General features: G+C 40.2%; 1 protein-coding gene across 4 annotated transcripts in view; it reads right to left on the bottom strand.

Moving 5' to 3' along the window:
* Positions 1–356: 356 nt before the first annotated feature.
* The window catches only part of sgk3 (serum/glucocorticoid regulated kinase family member 3), a 30,725-nt gene continuing 14,032 nt past the window's right edge, over positions 357–17,049 (bottom strand). For 3 of the 4 annotated variants that reach the window (XM_069191537.1, XM_069191538.1, XM_069191539.1), the window contains exons 4-17: positions 15,632–15,704; positions 14,145–14,220; positions 12,693–12,768; positions 12,097–12,146; positions 11,196–11,253; positions 9,462–9,545; positions 9,229–9,360; positions 7,379–7,491; positions 6,094–6,130; positions 5,312–5,398; positions 4,576–4,671; positions 3,784–3,939; positions 2,128–2,217; positions 357–1,670 (exon numbers count right to left, since the gene is read on the bottom strand). In XM_069191537.1, the coding sequence (XP_069047638.1) occupies positions 1,500–1,670; positions 2,128–2,217; positions 3,784–3,939; positions 4,576–4,671; positions 5,312–5,398; positions 6,094–6,130; positions 7,379–7,491; positions 9,229–9,360; positions 9,462–9,545; positions 11,196–11,253; positions 12,097–12,146; positions 12,693–12,768; positions 14,145–14,220; positions 15,632–15,704 (1,299 nt within the window). In that variant the 3' untranslated portion in view covers positions 357–1,499. Of the gene's footprint in view, positions 1,671–1,794; positions 1,835–2,127; positions 2,218–3,783; positions 3,940–4,575; positions 4,672–5,311; positions 5,399–6,093; positions 6,131–7,378; positions 7,492–9,228; positions 9,361–9,461; positions 9,546–11,195; positions 11,254–12,096; positions 12,147–12,692; positions 12,769–14,144; positions 14,221–15,631; positions 15,705–17,049 lie in introns of all 4 variants that reach the window. The other variant, XM_069191540.1, reaches the window with a different exon arrangement.

Below are 17,049 nucleotides of genomic sequence, written 5' to 3'. Positions count from 1 at the left end.
GTGTGTTTTGTGTGCTTTGCCTTCAAATGTGTCAAATGTACCTGATCAGATAAGTCCTGGAATATTTTGTAAAAAGTCAGGAAATTTACACCCAAGGACACACAAGGTATAGTGCCAAACACCAGAGTGATGAGTTTCCCAGGTAAACACAAAAGTTTTAAAATATATATTTTTTTCTCCCAAAACAAGATGTCTTGTCTGCTTCTGCTGCTATGCTGGTGGATAACCATCATTTTCTTTTTCAAGGCTTTTACAAGGGTAGCTACTGTAATTGTTTCACAATGCTGATTAAAATTCCCCAGTGAAGTGGAAATTGAACATTAAAGGTTTACATTACAAATAAAAACAAGTCTCTCTTGTCGCAGGATAATCATTTTAATCTTACAGTACAACTCAAAGAGGGCTAATGTTTTACATTTCGTAACAAAAAATTGTCTGACACTAATTTGAGTAAAATTCTACTTCCACCACTACATACAGGATCTGCTGGAATGAATTCTAATACAGACATTTAATGTCTTTGAATCAATAGCTATGGAGTGGATATAAATTATATAGTGGAAAAATAGATTCAAAACCTTTCCAAAAAGCAACAAAGGATTAATCAGAAATCTATAAATACTGTAAAGTAAAGGTAGTTGCAAAAATGCTGCTGCAAAATCCATTAGATACAAATTCACTTTCCAGGCAAGTAATAAAACATGCCCCTTCAACTTTAGTTGTTATTTAAACGAAAATGTACAAGCTATGAAAATAAAACTTTTAAAGGTAATTTGCTTGAAATTGAGATATTTCCCATAAATTATATTTTGATGTACCTGTATTTTGTTGCTTTCTGAAGAGTGTTAAGTCTTATTTTAAGTAGAAATCTCGCAAGAAAAAAAGCAAAGGCTTTCTATTTAAAGCAGAGATGGTCAAGGACGTGTGCAATTTTGGTTAGGAAAAGGTGATCACTTTGGTCCAAGAAGAAAAATAGAATACAATCATAAATATATGCCTGGGATTTACAAGTCGATTGTTTAATATAAACTGTGTAAACAGAGATTTCTCTGTTCTCGTCTTGTACTTTTTTCTTACAGTGTTTGGTTTACATTTTGACGCTATTCATGAAGAGAGAGGCTGTAACAAAGAGAGAGTATAAGTTGGCAGCTCCCTGAGAAATCTCTGCCCACAATACACTTTTACAATGTCCACTTTACTAATCATCACTAATATTTTCATCATCTTTAACATAAATAGATTCATCTTAAAATGATGGACTCGCATCACTACAGCCAGCTGTACAAACTTTATCCAGAAGTGATTTTCTGATGAATGCTTTTGGCTTCCTGATCTAAAGTGTTGATCCAGTACACAGGAGAGGAATTCCTGGCTATTAGGAAAATCTATTTACATAAGTTAAGGCTGTATCAGCTCCAGTTAATGCGAGCAGGAGGTTGACGTTTTGCAGAAAGCAGTGCCTGCCTGCAGAACCAGTCCCAGAACCCCGATGATTTCTTCTACAGGAAGGAATCCTCGGAAGGCGGGGCGTAGGAAAATCCCAGAAAGGCGTCGTCTGCGTCCAGAACGCTGGCGTTAACAATGGAATGGTCGGAAGTATAGCAAATGGAGTTTGGAACCATTTCTTCTGTAAATTCCGGATCGAAGTTCCCAATATCATCTGGAGAATTCTACAGATGAAAAATGAATCAGACATGACTGTTCATATTTATTTTGCAAAATACAGCATATTTCTTCATAATAACATTGCTGTTCTTTACTACCTGTCCATAAAAGTGAGACAAATCAACCAACCTAGAACACTTCAGATTCATTCCCCGGTCCTGTTGTCCCTCTGTAGGTAAATAACACAGAAGGTTCATCTCCCCTTAACTCTGAATAATTATCTGAACTAATTTCGATAAATCCTTTTCTAAGACATGATTATTTTACTCATAGCGCCAAGGCTTGTTTGACCTCAGTGCTGCTGAAAAGCCTGCATTCTGGAAGAGAAAAGGCTATTATCATATATGAAACTACTTGCAAATTCACTGTTACATCGTGGGGGGGGGGGCGTTTGTCAAGAAGAAATTCGGGTGTGTTAAAAAGGTGGAATGAACGCAACAGCTGAAATCGAAGCTGACGTACCACATGCGGACTGAAGGGAGGAGGAATCTTCTTCTGCTCGAGGTCATCCCAGTTGATCAGATGAAAAAAGTAGTGTCCTTTAATTTCGCTCTGCAAGACAGAAATAGAATCGATAAACTATGTTTAACGTATAATATCAGAAGCCTATACAGAATAGCCAATTAAAACGATCATATAATGGCTCAGGGCACACCTTCGAGCGTTAAAATACAGTACGCTTCAAGAGGAGAAGAACAGTGATGTCCTTTAACCGAAACTTACAGGTTTCCAGATTTTGTTATCCAATTATCCCAGTAATTACTTGCTATTGTAACTCGCTGACTCTATTACACGCCTAATTTTTATTTAAAAACAGCCTACAAGCAGAATCCATTGGAACACCTCTCTCAGCCAAGTGTCTCGCAGGTGACAAACGTCTAGTTAGTTGTTTGCTTCAACACTAGGAGGAGCTAAAATAGCAAATATCTGCCCCTTCAACTTTTTTATTTAAAGAAAAATGTATAAACTATGAAAAACAAACCTTTAAAAGTAATTTGCTTGAAATTCAGATATTTCCCTTAACTCATTTTAGGAATTGCTCATTAAGGGAACACTGCAGTAAAAATTCCTCACACAGGTTATTAAATCTTGGTAACAAAATAAATTCATTGATGCCAATTACGAATTAAGCACAAAATCGTGAACTTTGTGAAAGTATTGCGACGTAAAACTGGCCCTTCCTGCTCACTAGTCACAGTAATGACTAATGTAATGCAATGTACAGTTAAATAAGTATAAGTTGTGCAGCAGATATTTCACATAGAAATGTTCCAATGTGATCTGCATGCAGAGTTAACAAGTAATATTTGTCAGCAAAACCGTCTCAAAGTCACCAAAATACAGTATGTCACCTTATATATGTTGTTTCATAACTAATAATGGTTTCATAACTGTTTCATAATTATATACAACACAGTAGCAAAGATTGCTTGGTCTAAAATATGTACTTCATCGCAACAGAAATAGATTGTTTTTCAAATATTGTTATTTGGGATAGGATGTGCATTTAAATTTTCTCTGCTTTGGAGTTCAAATGATTATGAACCCTGACAGTTCTTAATTGAAATACATTTCATTTTAGATACAGAACCAAAAACGTGTGCTCAGAGTAGGTGCAATTCCTAGCATTTTCTGCCCATAAAAAGTAACGCAGTGTGAGGGTGATATTAGTTTGTGACAGAAAAATCTTCACGACTTCAATTATTCTTTTTAACATATTTAATATACATGTTTACTTAGGTCTTAAGCATAATGATGTTTTTATGACAAAGAGCAATATTTCCATTGGATTAAAAGAGGATCACAAGCCTGCTTGTTTACAATGTAATTGGGCCGGTTCACATCACTCGTTCTGAATCGCAGACAATAACAGCAATAAGGCACTGCGCATACCTGGAAATTTGGTCTCTTTTGTGATGTGTGCTGGAGGTTTTGCACTTTACCGTGTACTCAGTACTTTCATTGTGGTCCGAAAAATAACTTGATGCCCGTTCTTTATAAACCCAAAATGTAAAAAAAGTGGTGCAGTTCCCCTTTAAGGAGGAAGTTACAGGGAAGTCAGCGTGCAAACCTCAAAGGGAGCATAGCGAGGAAGCCGGGGTTAACGCCCTTACTTACAAAGTCGTCTCTAGACCCCAGCCTCCTCGTCCGGTCTTTCTCTAGCAATCCTTGCAGTATAGACCAGGCAGCGCTGGAAGCTCCAGGCCGCATTGTCAGCGTCTTGTGGAGGATGTTGTCATACATCTCTTGAGTGTCTCTGCTATAGAATGGAGGCTACAGAAAAAACAACAACAACAACATTGTAGGCGAAAGCTATTTTAAATGACAAATACATTTGGAAAACAAATGGGCAATTCTCGCAATGCAAGGAGTCTAAATCTATTTGAAAAATTGAGTTTTCTTTTTGTATAACTCCACAGTTCCACACCTGGAAGGCATGACTCAGGTGCTGTTTGGAGTTGTACCATTAGCACTACACGGGTAAACCTCCACACTGATTTGTCTGAACAGAATAAGGAAGAAGGCCTCCTAAAACTTCAGAAATCTGTGCTGCCACTTCACAGTTTAACAGAAATGAATAATGCACATTTCATTCTGCAGCGTGGCAGCTTGTGAACGTCTGAAGATGCAGGGTGAATGTTTACTTTGGTTCATCATGACATTCACAAATCAATAGTTATTCAAGAACCTGAAAAAAAAAACAACTGTCTTATGTTTTAAGTTACCGTACAAACCTCAATTAGGCGATCTCATCTAACAATATCTGGAAAGAATTTTGGGTTTTGAGAATGTGACTGAATAGCTTGTTCCACACTCCCAAAGCTCTTTGTGTAAAGCCATGTCCCTTGTTTCATCGTCTAACTGACTGAGGACTGCCAAAGCCACCAGCCAACAAAATTACTGTCTTACCAAGCCATACAGCATTTCATACAGCACAGAGCCAAGACACCACCAATCCACTGTGTTGTCATAGGGCTGCTTCTTCAGGACCTCCGGTGCTAGATACTGTAATTCAAATGTAACAACACAGATCTTACTGAATAGCAGGCACCAGGGGGTCCCATATAGCACTGCAAATAATTAAGCAGGAAGTCAAGTTTGTGTATTAGTTTCAATTTAGCACAAAAGCTAAATTAAAAATCACACACAAGGGAACATTACTTAACTGGGTATATTCAGAGATGGAGACAAACTAAAAATGTAGCAATTGCAAAAATGCTGTAAAGCAGGTACATTTACATTTACATGTTATGACATAAAAGGTTAATCAAGTTATGGAGCTCAAACAACTACATTTGAAAACAATCAGCTTTTAGTGTAAGAAACCTCAGTGGTTTAAATTATTTTAAAAAGTGGAAAAAGAAATGATGAGCTCAAATGATAAATGTTTATTATTTTCAAAGTTAGGCCCATAAGGTATTTACTACAATACCAATTATAGTGTAATAGAGACATGAAAAATATGCACAATATAAAACTACTGAACAAAGGGACATTGTGGACAAAGATAAATGCACCACAAATATATAAAACAGATCTGGAACGGTTTTAAAAGAGAAAACAAATCCAGAAATCCTGTAGATTGTAGGTATTCATAAAGAAACAGCAGTTAAAAACAACCACAGAGGGAAAAAAAAAAACTTACTTCTGGCGTCCCACAAAACGTACTCGTAGTGTCTGCTTGGGAAATGCCCTCCTTGCACAATCCAAAATCAGTTAGAACTATGTGTCCCTTTAAAAAAAAAAAATGAAAGGACCTTTTATAATCGCTCTGCTCCTGCACAATCCAGCTATTGTCCGCACAAATTCTTCTGTTGTCCCGTAACATTGTCTAATGTGAACCTCCTCCCACTGAGACTCTCCACACATTCCCAAGAGGTTTCATCAGGGAGCGTGCCTGAAGCAAACAGAGCCTGAGGTCACAGCAACGACAGGCACTTCCTTCCACTGGACACAATGAAAAACTGATGGCAGACTCCCTGCATTTGCACAATTCTTTTTTTTTCTTACATTGCTTTGCAGGCCACAACTGAAATACTTTTACTTGCATCAGCTGCCATTACCTGCTCTAAAAACAACACGACATGGGAGTAGTGGTAGTTTTCCTCTCCTCTGTGAGATCTGGCTCATTTATCCAAACGACTAAGTCTACGAGACGAAAATAAACAGTTCCTAAAATATCAATGGAATAATTATGTGAATAACAAAATCAAACCGATCTAAATTGAGTTCGTGAAATACTGTGATTTTAAGACATGAAAAATAAAGGGTAAATACAACACATTACATTTATTATGTCACATATACTGAATGTAATGATGTTCTGACATTTTGAAACACAATCCCTTCCATTAAACAATCTGTTCAAAATGAAACATATGAATGTAATAACGGTTTACAAAAAATGCAAAACGATGTTACACTCACTTGGGAATCCAGCAAAATATTTTCGGGTTTCAAATCCCTAGAAAATGAGAAAATCTTCAGTAATGAAGGTTTAATGGCATCCTCTCTCCTAATTCTACACATTCTTAAGTCATTAAGTTTTGTGAAGAATTTGCTAAATCTCATTAAAAAGAGCTGGCCAAGAAACAAATCACCAGAAACAGAGCTTCAAACAAATCCGCTGCCTTGAACATTTTAATCATCACTTGCTTGGCTTCAGTCTCGACAAACAATGATGTGAAAATAGTTATAAAGTCCCGACTTCAATAAAGACAATCAGAGTCCATTTGGATCCACTTATGTCTCTACTGCTATTCGTCTACAGGTTGCGCTGCTAAATGATGATTTCCATTAACCCTGAATGATGGTTTTTAACCCTGATCCTGAAGGAACACCGTCTCTGCATGGTTTATGATCCAGCCGCGTTCTTAATTGAAGCACAGACTCGTTGTTTTCTGTTTTCACTCTGGGGCACATTTGCAAACTTGCTTTCAGCTCTTAAAAGGTCAAAGTAGGATTTTAACTGGTTTCAACCCTGTACACATTTCCGAGTTTCAGGAACTGCCCTCCTTCGGGGATGTTGCCTGAAACGCGGCCAACTGCACCTCTGCACAAGGACAGAACAGCTGGACTGAAAACCAGCCTAAACTGTGCCAGGTCTACCACTGACCTAGAGCACCTACTGGACTGTGCCCTGCAAAGACCACAGTCAGGGTCTGCTGCTTTAGAAGTTTCAATTTCTCAATATATTTCCCTAAATAAAGAGACAGTAAAAATTTGCTTTGGATTTCTGAAGATTTTGTCGTGTTAAAACAATATGCTACTTTTACCACCAAAACATACCCGCAAGCGAGGCTATTAAAAGTCATCAATGTTAAGCCAAAGGAAATACGATTAAAAAAAACATTTAATCTCAACAAATCCATTTTCCAGAAGTGTGTTAGTCTCAGGAATACCACCCCCCCCGTTAAATTCTTTTGCGAAATCAGCAGTCCTGTGTAGAGTACAGGCAACATCTACAGCTTCCAAGAAAGTCAATCATGGAGCTCACTGCTCTTCAGTGGACACTTTCAAACTCTGGTTACACGGTCAGAGTCTATGGAACACTTGCCAACTGGAAACTGAAAAGCTAAAGAGGCCTTAAGATGAACCAGAAAACAAAACACCTTCCGGTGACTCATTAATCCACTCATTGTGCTCCCTCAGTAATGGATGTAACCTGTTTTTTTTAAGAAGAGGATTCTTTGAATACAAAAAAAGTAGTTACCTGTAAACAATATTTAATGAATGCAGGTAGCCGAGAGCACTTGCCATCTCTGCGATGTAAAATCTGGCTCTGGGTTCCGGAAAAGTCCGCTCTCTTTGTAGGTGGAAGAAGAGCTGAGATGAAATTTAAGACAAATAGTCAAGGCGAGCCACAGAAACACAGCACACGTTTAGCCTCACGATGATGGCAAATTGTGGGCCAACGGAAGACCGAAACGCCGTGTACAGTATTCCGAAAAACAAAGTAAACGAATAGGCAAAGACAGCGATGGTTAGGAAGCCGGAAATTAAACTTGCATCTTCCGGTTTTGGAAACCTGCCCCTGACGAGTTAATGTGTCGCCAGGTCTCACGGGAAAATCAGGCCCTTTCCTCCGACACTTTTATCGAAGAAACATGGGGAAATTTACTACAGCAAGCATCCATCCATTTTCTCACCACCGCCAATTTCTAACCACTTGTCAGATTCAGGGACAAAGGGAGTGGCAGCCGGAGCCTCTCCCAGGAAGCAACGGGCGGAAGGCAGGATGCCAATCCACCGCACGGTACACACAGACGCACACCTACACTCGCCCCAGGGCCAGGTTTCCCACTGAGCCAATTAAACTACCAGTACGTGTTTGGGCTGAGGGAGGAAACCGGAGCACCAACAGGAAGCCCATGCAGGCACAGGCTCCATGCAGACAGCACCCCAGGTGCAGTATTGAACCCAGGGCCCGAGCGCTGAGAGGCAGAAATGCCGACCTCGCTACAGCCCCCCGACCTGCCCCTGCTGGCGCGTGGCACATCTGCATGACCATCCCAGGGTAAGTCTGACACCCTACACCCTGTCAGGCCGAGCGACAAAAAAAAAATAAGGCAGGGGAAAAGTCACTGAATGACTTCAAGATTTTACAGATCTCACAAGCAAAGCCATGCATTCCAAATGAGATCAGAACACACTTCCCACAAATTAGGGATAAAAAAAAAACACCTGCCACTGACTAACCCACGAATGTAAAGATGGAATGCTTAAGCCACTTCTGGTTTAAAAAAGTTGCAGACCTCAGCGACGTCAGGCCATTTATGATGTTTTGACAGGCTGGGCCTTGGCACACTGAGCCCATAAAGATTTCCCAAAAATTGTGTCATATATGTATGAATCAAACTTGGGATTAAAACTGTAACCACCAGGAAGTGGATTTGGCATTTATAAGTATACTAATAACTGTTTTTTGACTGTTAAATGTGCTGACACAGCACAAGGTGGTGGGGTGTTCAACAATCTAAATCTTGAGAGAGTATCTCACACGTTCACCACCGTCTGTAGCACCGAAAGACTCCAGTCTAAGCCCTTTTCCTTCACATTCCAGTTTTCATTTTCCTATCCCCTGGTGTTAATGTGAAACACTGCTATGTTTTTGGAAATGGAAAAAGCTTATTGTAAAGGCCCATGAAGGCTTCCAAAATTAAGCCTGACAGCGGAGAAGCTAATTTACATGACGGGCACTGAACACTGAGAGAGACTTCTGGAGAATTTTCAGCGAACTGTGGTTAACTGTTCCAGCGAAACCCTAACCACAGAAGACGGATATTTACTGTGGCTCTTCATCAACAGCCCACTTTGTGTTTCTTATTCGTCGCGGCACTCCAGAACAGTGCCCAATACCCACTTCTAAGCACGCAGAAGATATGCACAAACAGCATCACACTGCAGATGGTTTTCTGTACAGCCGCTATTCGGAATGACATTCATCATGTCAAACGTTAACAGTGCTGCCACACTTTGTGTTAATGCCACACAAGACATTTTGCTCCCTTCCACAAACAGACTGACTCGTCACCGGGTTCGGAAGGGCAAAAAGCTACTCACTTCTCCCCCATTGACGAAATCCAGGACAAAGTAAAGCTTGTCAGCTGTCTGGAATGAGTAATGCAAGCCAACCAAGAATGGGTGCTTGACATTCTTCAAAAGTACATTGCGTTCCGCCATTATGTGTTTTTGCTGGGGAGAAAAAGAACAACAGCATGCAAATGAAGGACACACCGGCACAGGAATCAAACCAACCGATTCCACAGTTTCCTCGATGGCAATTATTGCGTTACCTCTCTTCTGTTCACGATGACCCTCTTCTGCAAGACCTTCACAGCGTAATACTTCCCATCCAGTTTGCGTTTCGCAAGAAGAACCTTGAGAGACAGAGGTGCTCGTTTCTTTTAACTGTTCTTAAAGGCGAACTGCAATTCCTCAGACCAGTCATTAAATCTCGGCAACAAAATTAGTTAATTCACTGTATGGCAAACATTTTACAAAACTGTGAACTCTGTGAAAGTTCTGCATAGGTGCTGTATTGTGGAGAGTTTGGACAGGCAGCCCACTGAAGCTCTGCAGGTGTGAGCCTGGTCAGTACCTGGATGGGAGACCCTCTGGGAAAAACTAAGGCTGCTGCTGAAAGAGGAGCTTGTGTGGCCAGTAGGGGGCCATCTATGAACTGCCTTCATCACTCAGTTCTCCCCACTGAGACCTGGTGTGTGGGGAGTGTACTGGTGCACTATGGCTGCCGTCACATCATCCAGGTGGGGCTGCACATTGGTGGTGGTGGAGGGGAGTCCCCATTACCTGTAAAGCGCTTTGAGTGGAGTGTCCAGAATAGCGATATACAAGTGTAAGCAGTTCTTCTTATTATTGCTAGTCATTGTAATGACTAATGTAATATGATGTGCGAGCGAATAAGTACAGGTTGTGCAGCAGATATTTCACTTCAGAAAATTAAAAAGAGATTAAAAGAGATTAAAAGAGATGTATTCACAAGCCTGTTTGTTTATAATGTAATAGGCCCACTTCAGATCACCAGAAGTATTGTTGCCTCGTTCTGAATCTCAGAATATGGCGATGCGCATACCAAGAAATTGTGTCTATTTTGTTATCTAAATTGTAGAAATGATCAATGGCAGTCATTTCTAACCCCGAAATATAAAAACAGTGTTGCAGTTCCCCTTTAAGACACGATACACGGGTGTCTCGGACAGGTGATTTTAAAGGGGAAGAGGTGACAGAGTTAACCCAAGGATGAGAGAAAAACTAGCCCCTGGAACATGATCTGAAAGAATATGCTTTAGCACACTGATGGGATACTTGAGATTCTCACACACGGGGGAGAATGAGGAAGTGGAGCCAGGCTCCTTTGAGCCACTTGGCAGTTAACGCTTCACAGGCACTGCAGCCCTAGATCAGGAGGATCAGATCCGATCGTCCCTCACTCAGAGCACTGCGTGCCCGCAAGCATCCGGGAGGTCACGGGCGGTCACTGTTTCACAGAGAGCTGACTAATTCCACCCTACACTTCGGGGCGCCCAGCTGCTTGGGGAATCCCAGTCACAGTCACACTGACAGTCACAGTCAGCTAGTGACGCGGCCCAAGCTTAAACTCACGCACACAGGGCTCACCCTCTGAACGAGGCAGCACCTTTTGCGATTGAGGCACTTGACAGGCCTGGGTATGTGGGTTTAGTTGATTCTAAACGTCTAAAAAGAAAACCTGAAAGGTCTCATATTGTCTCAGTTTAGTTTTCCTTAGTAATAATCTTCCATTGCTCTGGTCTTTGCTCTTGTAAATTGAGTACTTCAGAACTCTAGGACTTTTTCATGTGTATGAAACTGTATTATTTCAGCTGATAACATAATAAATGATAAGCATATCCTTTCTTTTGATTGGCTGCCTCTTTAAAAAAGTCATCCTGAGTTGCTAAATCAGACAACTCCACATCTTTATGAGTAAGGAACAAAAGTTCACCCCGAGAGCACTTGACTTTTGAAGAAGTGGCCACCTCAGAACTCACCTTGCCAAAGCTCCCCTTGCCAATAACTTTTAGGAAGTTAAAATCCGTCGGTTTTGCACTGTTTCAGATGAGAACAATAGAGCTTAAGATTAGGGAAGCAGGAAAAATATTTCGATTTAAACACACAGACTAAAAACATAACAGGCAGCTATCAAGGAAGTAAAAAAAAAAACACTGAAATGGAACTAGCGGTCTCATTCAGCCATGTTTGTACTGGCTTTTCTTTTTTGTTTACTTTAGTAATAAATTCCATGTTACACAGTTCCTCTAGAGCTACCAAGCTATAGATGAAATGACACATTTCATTTTACGGTCAGAAACCTTGACTTTGGAGTAGGAATGCTGAATGTCAAGCAGCTCTGCAAGAATTCATTTGAACTCATTCCCTTCTGGAATTACATGTGACTGCTAGTTTACTACACTAACCCGTTATTTTTATTCATTTGATGCTTCTATCCAAAGTAAGTCATTTGTTTCCGCAAAGTTACATAGCAGAAACAAAAAAAAGACATGATGTGTCCCGTGAGAAGAAGTACCCCAAGATGCATACACAGTATAGTGTGTAAAGTAGTTCAGGTGGGTAGCTACGTCAGCATGCGTACTCTGCAAAGGGACAAATAATAGGTTTATTCCATGCTGAAAAGAGAAGAGAGAAAAACAACATTTCAGCTGTGAAGCCTTTTTCAGGTGTGAAGGCTGAAAAAGGCTTTACAGCCCAAACGTTGTTTGCTCTCTTCTCTTTTCAGCATGGAATAAACCTATTACTTGTCCCTTTATAGTGTGTAAATATCCATTTCATAAAACAGAATAAGGTAAATCACAACAAGTTCTAAGTTCTCCCCAGATACTTAACATATGAACATTAAAAATACAAGGACGTTTAAAAGAACTTGCAGCTTACTGAGGATTTCCAGATGGTCCCAGATTAATACTGCGGGAGGTAGAATTATTCTAGAAGGATAAGAAAAAATAAAATAAAGATTACAATGTCACAAAGAAATTTAAGCCCTTAGGGCTTTACGGAACTGACGGTATATGAAAGATGTTCTAGGTTAAAAGGAAGCCAAGCTCCAAGTACTTAATCCATTTCAGGAGCAGATCCTTGGGTAAAGCAATGAAATCCACTGAGTTTCTTTTTTTTAAAAACAATGAAAGGGACTGAAAAGTAATTCATCTGGGTCAGCACTGCAATGGATTGGTTTGTAGGTTGGATTAAATATTCAAACGTCTTCTGTGGACGTGAATATACTGTACACTACAGCACAAGAATCGAGACAAGTGCAGAGAACTCGCAAACTACTGTGACCATCTTACTGATCCTTCACAGTTATCCAAATCAGTTATGCTTTTCCGTGCTTTCCTGAATTTGGGGAAAAGTTGTTTTCTTCCCATTTGTGGACAATTTATTTCGGTAAATTAAAACAAGTCTACGGAGATATCCAATTATCCAAGAAGGAGATATACCCGCATGCTGGGAGGTTCCCAATCACCAAATACCTTTTCTTCTTCATCCTCAGAAGCATCAGACAGGTTCTTTGCTTTGTCCATCTGCAGAAAGTCTCTCACCTCGGGACTGTCAACAGAAAGGACACGCTGCTGTCAGACGTGATCAACGATCAACGAGATTTGTTTGAAATAAAACTTTGGTAAAAAAGTGACGGATCTCAAGCCTTGGGGAATTATTTTTCTTATTAGGAGATGGAGAGTGGAGGTTAGGTTTAAACTAAATTTCCCTAAATGCAGGGAAGATCTATGAAAATGCACTTTTCAAAATGAGGGGCATAAGAAAAAAATCTCTGGTTTAACACATTGTTCACTATATTAGAAGTAGCATATTAACCTGTAACCAACAAATGTAAACAGCATCTGGATTGTAAACAGGCATTTTATACAATACTGCTTAATCTCTCCAAATAACAGGGAGGGAGGACACTTTTATACAGATAAAATCCAGGGAGTTCCCTAGTGCTGTAAAATAACACACCACAGGAAAAACCAGGGAGGGACATGTAGATGTATATAGCACATCTAGCAATTAATATCCAAACCGCAGACTGTTTCTTTGCAGCTTGTTTTTTCAGCAAAGCAACAAACAATTAGACCAGAAAAAAAGTATTTTCTTTTATTTGCACTGTTCACCTAGCAGGCAAAGTAGTCACATTATGTCTACTGGACTTATTCACTCACTGGAGAGTGGCACACATCCTAAAACATTATTTCTTTGATCTCTCACTGCCTTCTGCAAACTGCAACTGTCGACTTAAGAGTGCACCACGGCAGAAATTTAGAGGAAAGTTATTTAACGGGACCGAAAAACAGCCATGGATGCTGAGTTTTGCTGTGAGGAGCACCGGGACACTTTTACATAATCCAGTTTATGGCCCTGATCATGAAACGACTGCTGAAAACAGAAATCACTGTAAACAACTCACAAAGAGGATGCTGTGGTTTAAATTATAACTGATTTTAAGAGTAACCACAGAAAATGCAGACAACCGTCAGTTTTATTTAGGCTTCAGTCCTGGAGTGATGATTTGATATAGTGGACATACCTGTGGTGAGAGATGTTTTATGGTATTGAGGACATACAGTATAGAACCCTTGTGTGCATATGGTGGAGGGAAACAGACAGGCAATACTATTTTGTATTAAAAATAAAAACAAATTTTGGCAATAGCTTTACATCTGAAAGATTCCATTTCTGCCCATTATTCCACTAACTCAATATCCATGATACAGACCGCCTCTTCCAATGAGGTGAATACTGGCAGACACAATAAAGCACACGAGGAGAAATGAACAGGTCCACCAAAGCCTTTTCAAATACTGGGGTGTGCTGAACTGCCAAGTTCTTGAATAATTTAAAAATGCAAATTGTGTTTTCTCCACATACCCAACATACTGCCAGTAAATATCTGTGAGAGACGAGGACAGAAGAAAGATACTCACTGAATGCTCAGCTGTGGATGCGAGACTAGCCTCTGGATGAATTCATGCAGCCCGCTTCTTCTCTGCTTTATGAATTCTGATGGAGAAGATGATCGTGGTTACAAAACTGAGGTCACCCCAGCACATTCCCCTATCTTTACTACCTCAGACAGACGCCGTGAACTGCTGCAGACTTAAAAACAAATGCAATCCTGTGATCAATGGGGAACTTTCATTGTCAGCCTACTGTACCTTCCAAGTTTACAATGAGGAGAATCCACAAAACAAAAGCCTTCAAAGGCTGGTTGATGCAGGCTCCTAAAAATCACACCAGACAAAAAGCTGGCGGTGGGTCTAGTCGCTTGCAGCTTTCGGTGTATTACAGCCACACCTCACTCCTCCTCAGAGCCTCCTATTCCTAAAACAAGCGTTCTCAACACTTAATTGTACACACAGACAGAAACCTATGATTCCCAACATCTGTGTCCTTTAAAGAAGCTGTGATGCCTACATGAATTATGCAGAAGCTCGCTTGTTAATGGTCCTCCAGTTTGTAAGATTCAAGAGCAAAGAAAACCGGCAGTTTAACATGCAGCAGATTTGCATTTCAAAAAGACTGAACTGTACCTGCAAAGGCCTATAAGTACCCCCATCTTCTGTGAGCATATCGGCTCTTTCTTGCTGTGCACTGCATTGTAATCTTCTCTTTGGGATCAAAAATGGGATATTACTCTTCATTTTCCATGCTGTAAGCAATAATGCAACTCCACCCATTTTCTAACTGCTTTAGCCAATACAGGGTTGCGGGGGAGCAGGAGCCTAGAGCCTATCCCAACAAGCAACAGGTGCAAGGCAGGGTACACTCTGGATGGGACGCTAGTCTGTCGCAGGGCACACACAAGACACATGCACACGAGGGCCAATTTTCCCAGAAACTCATGTGTATTTGGAGGAAACTCACACAAACATGGGGAGAACATACAATCTTTGAGTAGATACAACCCCAGATCTGCAATTGAACCCAGACTCCAGTGCTGAGAGGAGAGCAATGCTAACCACTAACTACTGTGGTGTAGTTATTGCTTAATAATGTAGCTATTGCTTAATAATCTCATATGTAATAATAACCATTTGTTAACCACTCAATATTTCTTTACCTTTCTTCCAGAAAGAACACAAAGCAAGGTCTTCACAAAAAGCACCTTTCAGCACAAAGGAAACTACTCCTCAAACTACTCAAAAATCAATGATCTCAGTCAGTAGAAATAGTTTCCATATCCCACATCTCTTTCCATAGAAACCTAAGAAGGCCGAGACTGTGCCTTTCTTACATGAAGAGCAGATTAATTTTGTTATGTTGAATTTTTTTTAAAATAAGGAAATAAAGGAACATAAAATGTTACTTTACTGTGTCATACTACTCATGATTTCTGTAGTTCTCTAAACAGAATGTCAGCTCTGATACACTCACAGGAAAACTTGTAACAACATACAGATAACATAAATACCTGGGTCAAAATTGTCCCCAAATATTCTCTTAGCTGGGATCTTCAAGTTCATGGAAGGAAACTGTTTCCTTAACTAGGAAGGAAAAATGAAAAAGAGAAACTTTAAAGGCAAGATAAATATGATGGTGGACTGAAACAGAAAGAGGGCTATTTTTACACCAAAATTACAGCCTCCATTCTCCATGTGCCGGCACTTCAGATACCCTGACTCTGATACTAGGAGTTTGTATTTTAAATTGGAAGGTCCAGGAAACACAAGTGAGTTACCATTCTTTTCTTTGAGGTAGCTGGACCACAACTAACCTTCAGATCTTCCCACAGGAATTTCCTTAGTAAAGCCTTTCCGCCAAAACATTTTAACCCTCCCCTTTCCCATTTTAACTCTCCTTCTTTCCTTCTTTTTCATCCTGTTGCTCCCCCCCTCCCAATTTATTTTTATCTGCACAACTTCAAACAAAAACAACATTTTACCCACAATGCTCCATTATGTCAACAGAGTTAAAACAAGCCAACAGCTTTAGCTGTTGATTTACTACAGAACACTGAAGCTCTCAGTGTAACCATTTCTCTAAACACAAAGAAAATAGTCTTTAACCCAGGTAGGAGCAATTAAATACTTACTTCAGCAGTTAAACTGCTATAAACATTTAGCACTAATGATGAGGGGATCATGAGGATACCTTCCCCTTGATAAAATATGCTGTGAGAAAAGTATTCAGATGGGGTAGCAAAACTGTCCTCAAATTCTTTAAGCACATTGTCTCAGAACACCTACAGTCTTAATAATAATAAACTTGATTTTGTATAGCGCCTTTAAAGGTGGCTTCTCAAAGCGCTTTACGTCTTCTCAAAGACACTTCTCAAAGTGTCTTCACTCTACAGGCGCCTATACCAGACATGTTAAAACAACTTTCACCGTTCCTTTTTTCTCCTCTCATACGGCATTCACTATGTTTTTCCCCCATATCTAAGGAGGTAATGTCAGGACAACCTCTATAAAACCAAATAGTTTAGAAGTTTTCTATGTTTTGTAAACAGAGCAATCCTTTTCATTACCCCCTAAACCTAGCTGGCGCACACAACCACAGATGGTCTTCACGTCTTCACAAGAGGGCTGGCTTGCCTTCACCTCTTGGGTTCACAGCATGTCCATGTGACCACTTTAATAAGTCTCTGCCGACACACTTCTGACCCAAGAAGTGCACCGTAGGTTAAGTTTTACTTCTGCTATCTGCGTGTCTGTTAACATTGCCTGGCTGCCCAATCTCTTCTGCAAATGGACAAGTATCAAAAGTGAAAGAGGAAGGCCAAAAGACAATCTGACCACCTAGAATTCACACAATTAACTGGTACAGTACCTCTGGCAGCTCTGCAGTTCTCACACAGCCTGCAGCAGAATGGTTACTGATGATTAGCAA

This window comes from Lepisosteus oculatus, chromosome 6 (assembly GCF_040954835.1).
Source record: "Lepisosteus oculatus isolate fLepOcu1 chromosome 6, fLepOcu1.hap2, whole genome shotgun sequence".
Taxonomy (NCBI): domain Eukaryota; kingdom Metazoa; phylum Chordata; class Actinopteri; order Semionotiformes; family Lepisosteidae; genus Lepisosteus; species Lepisosteus oculatus.
This window is presented reverse-complemented; position numbering and strand designations above follow the sequence as displayed.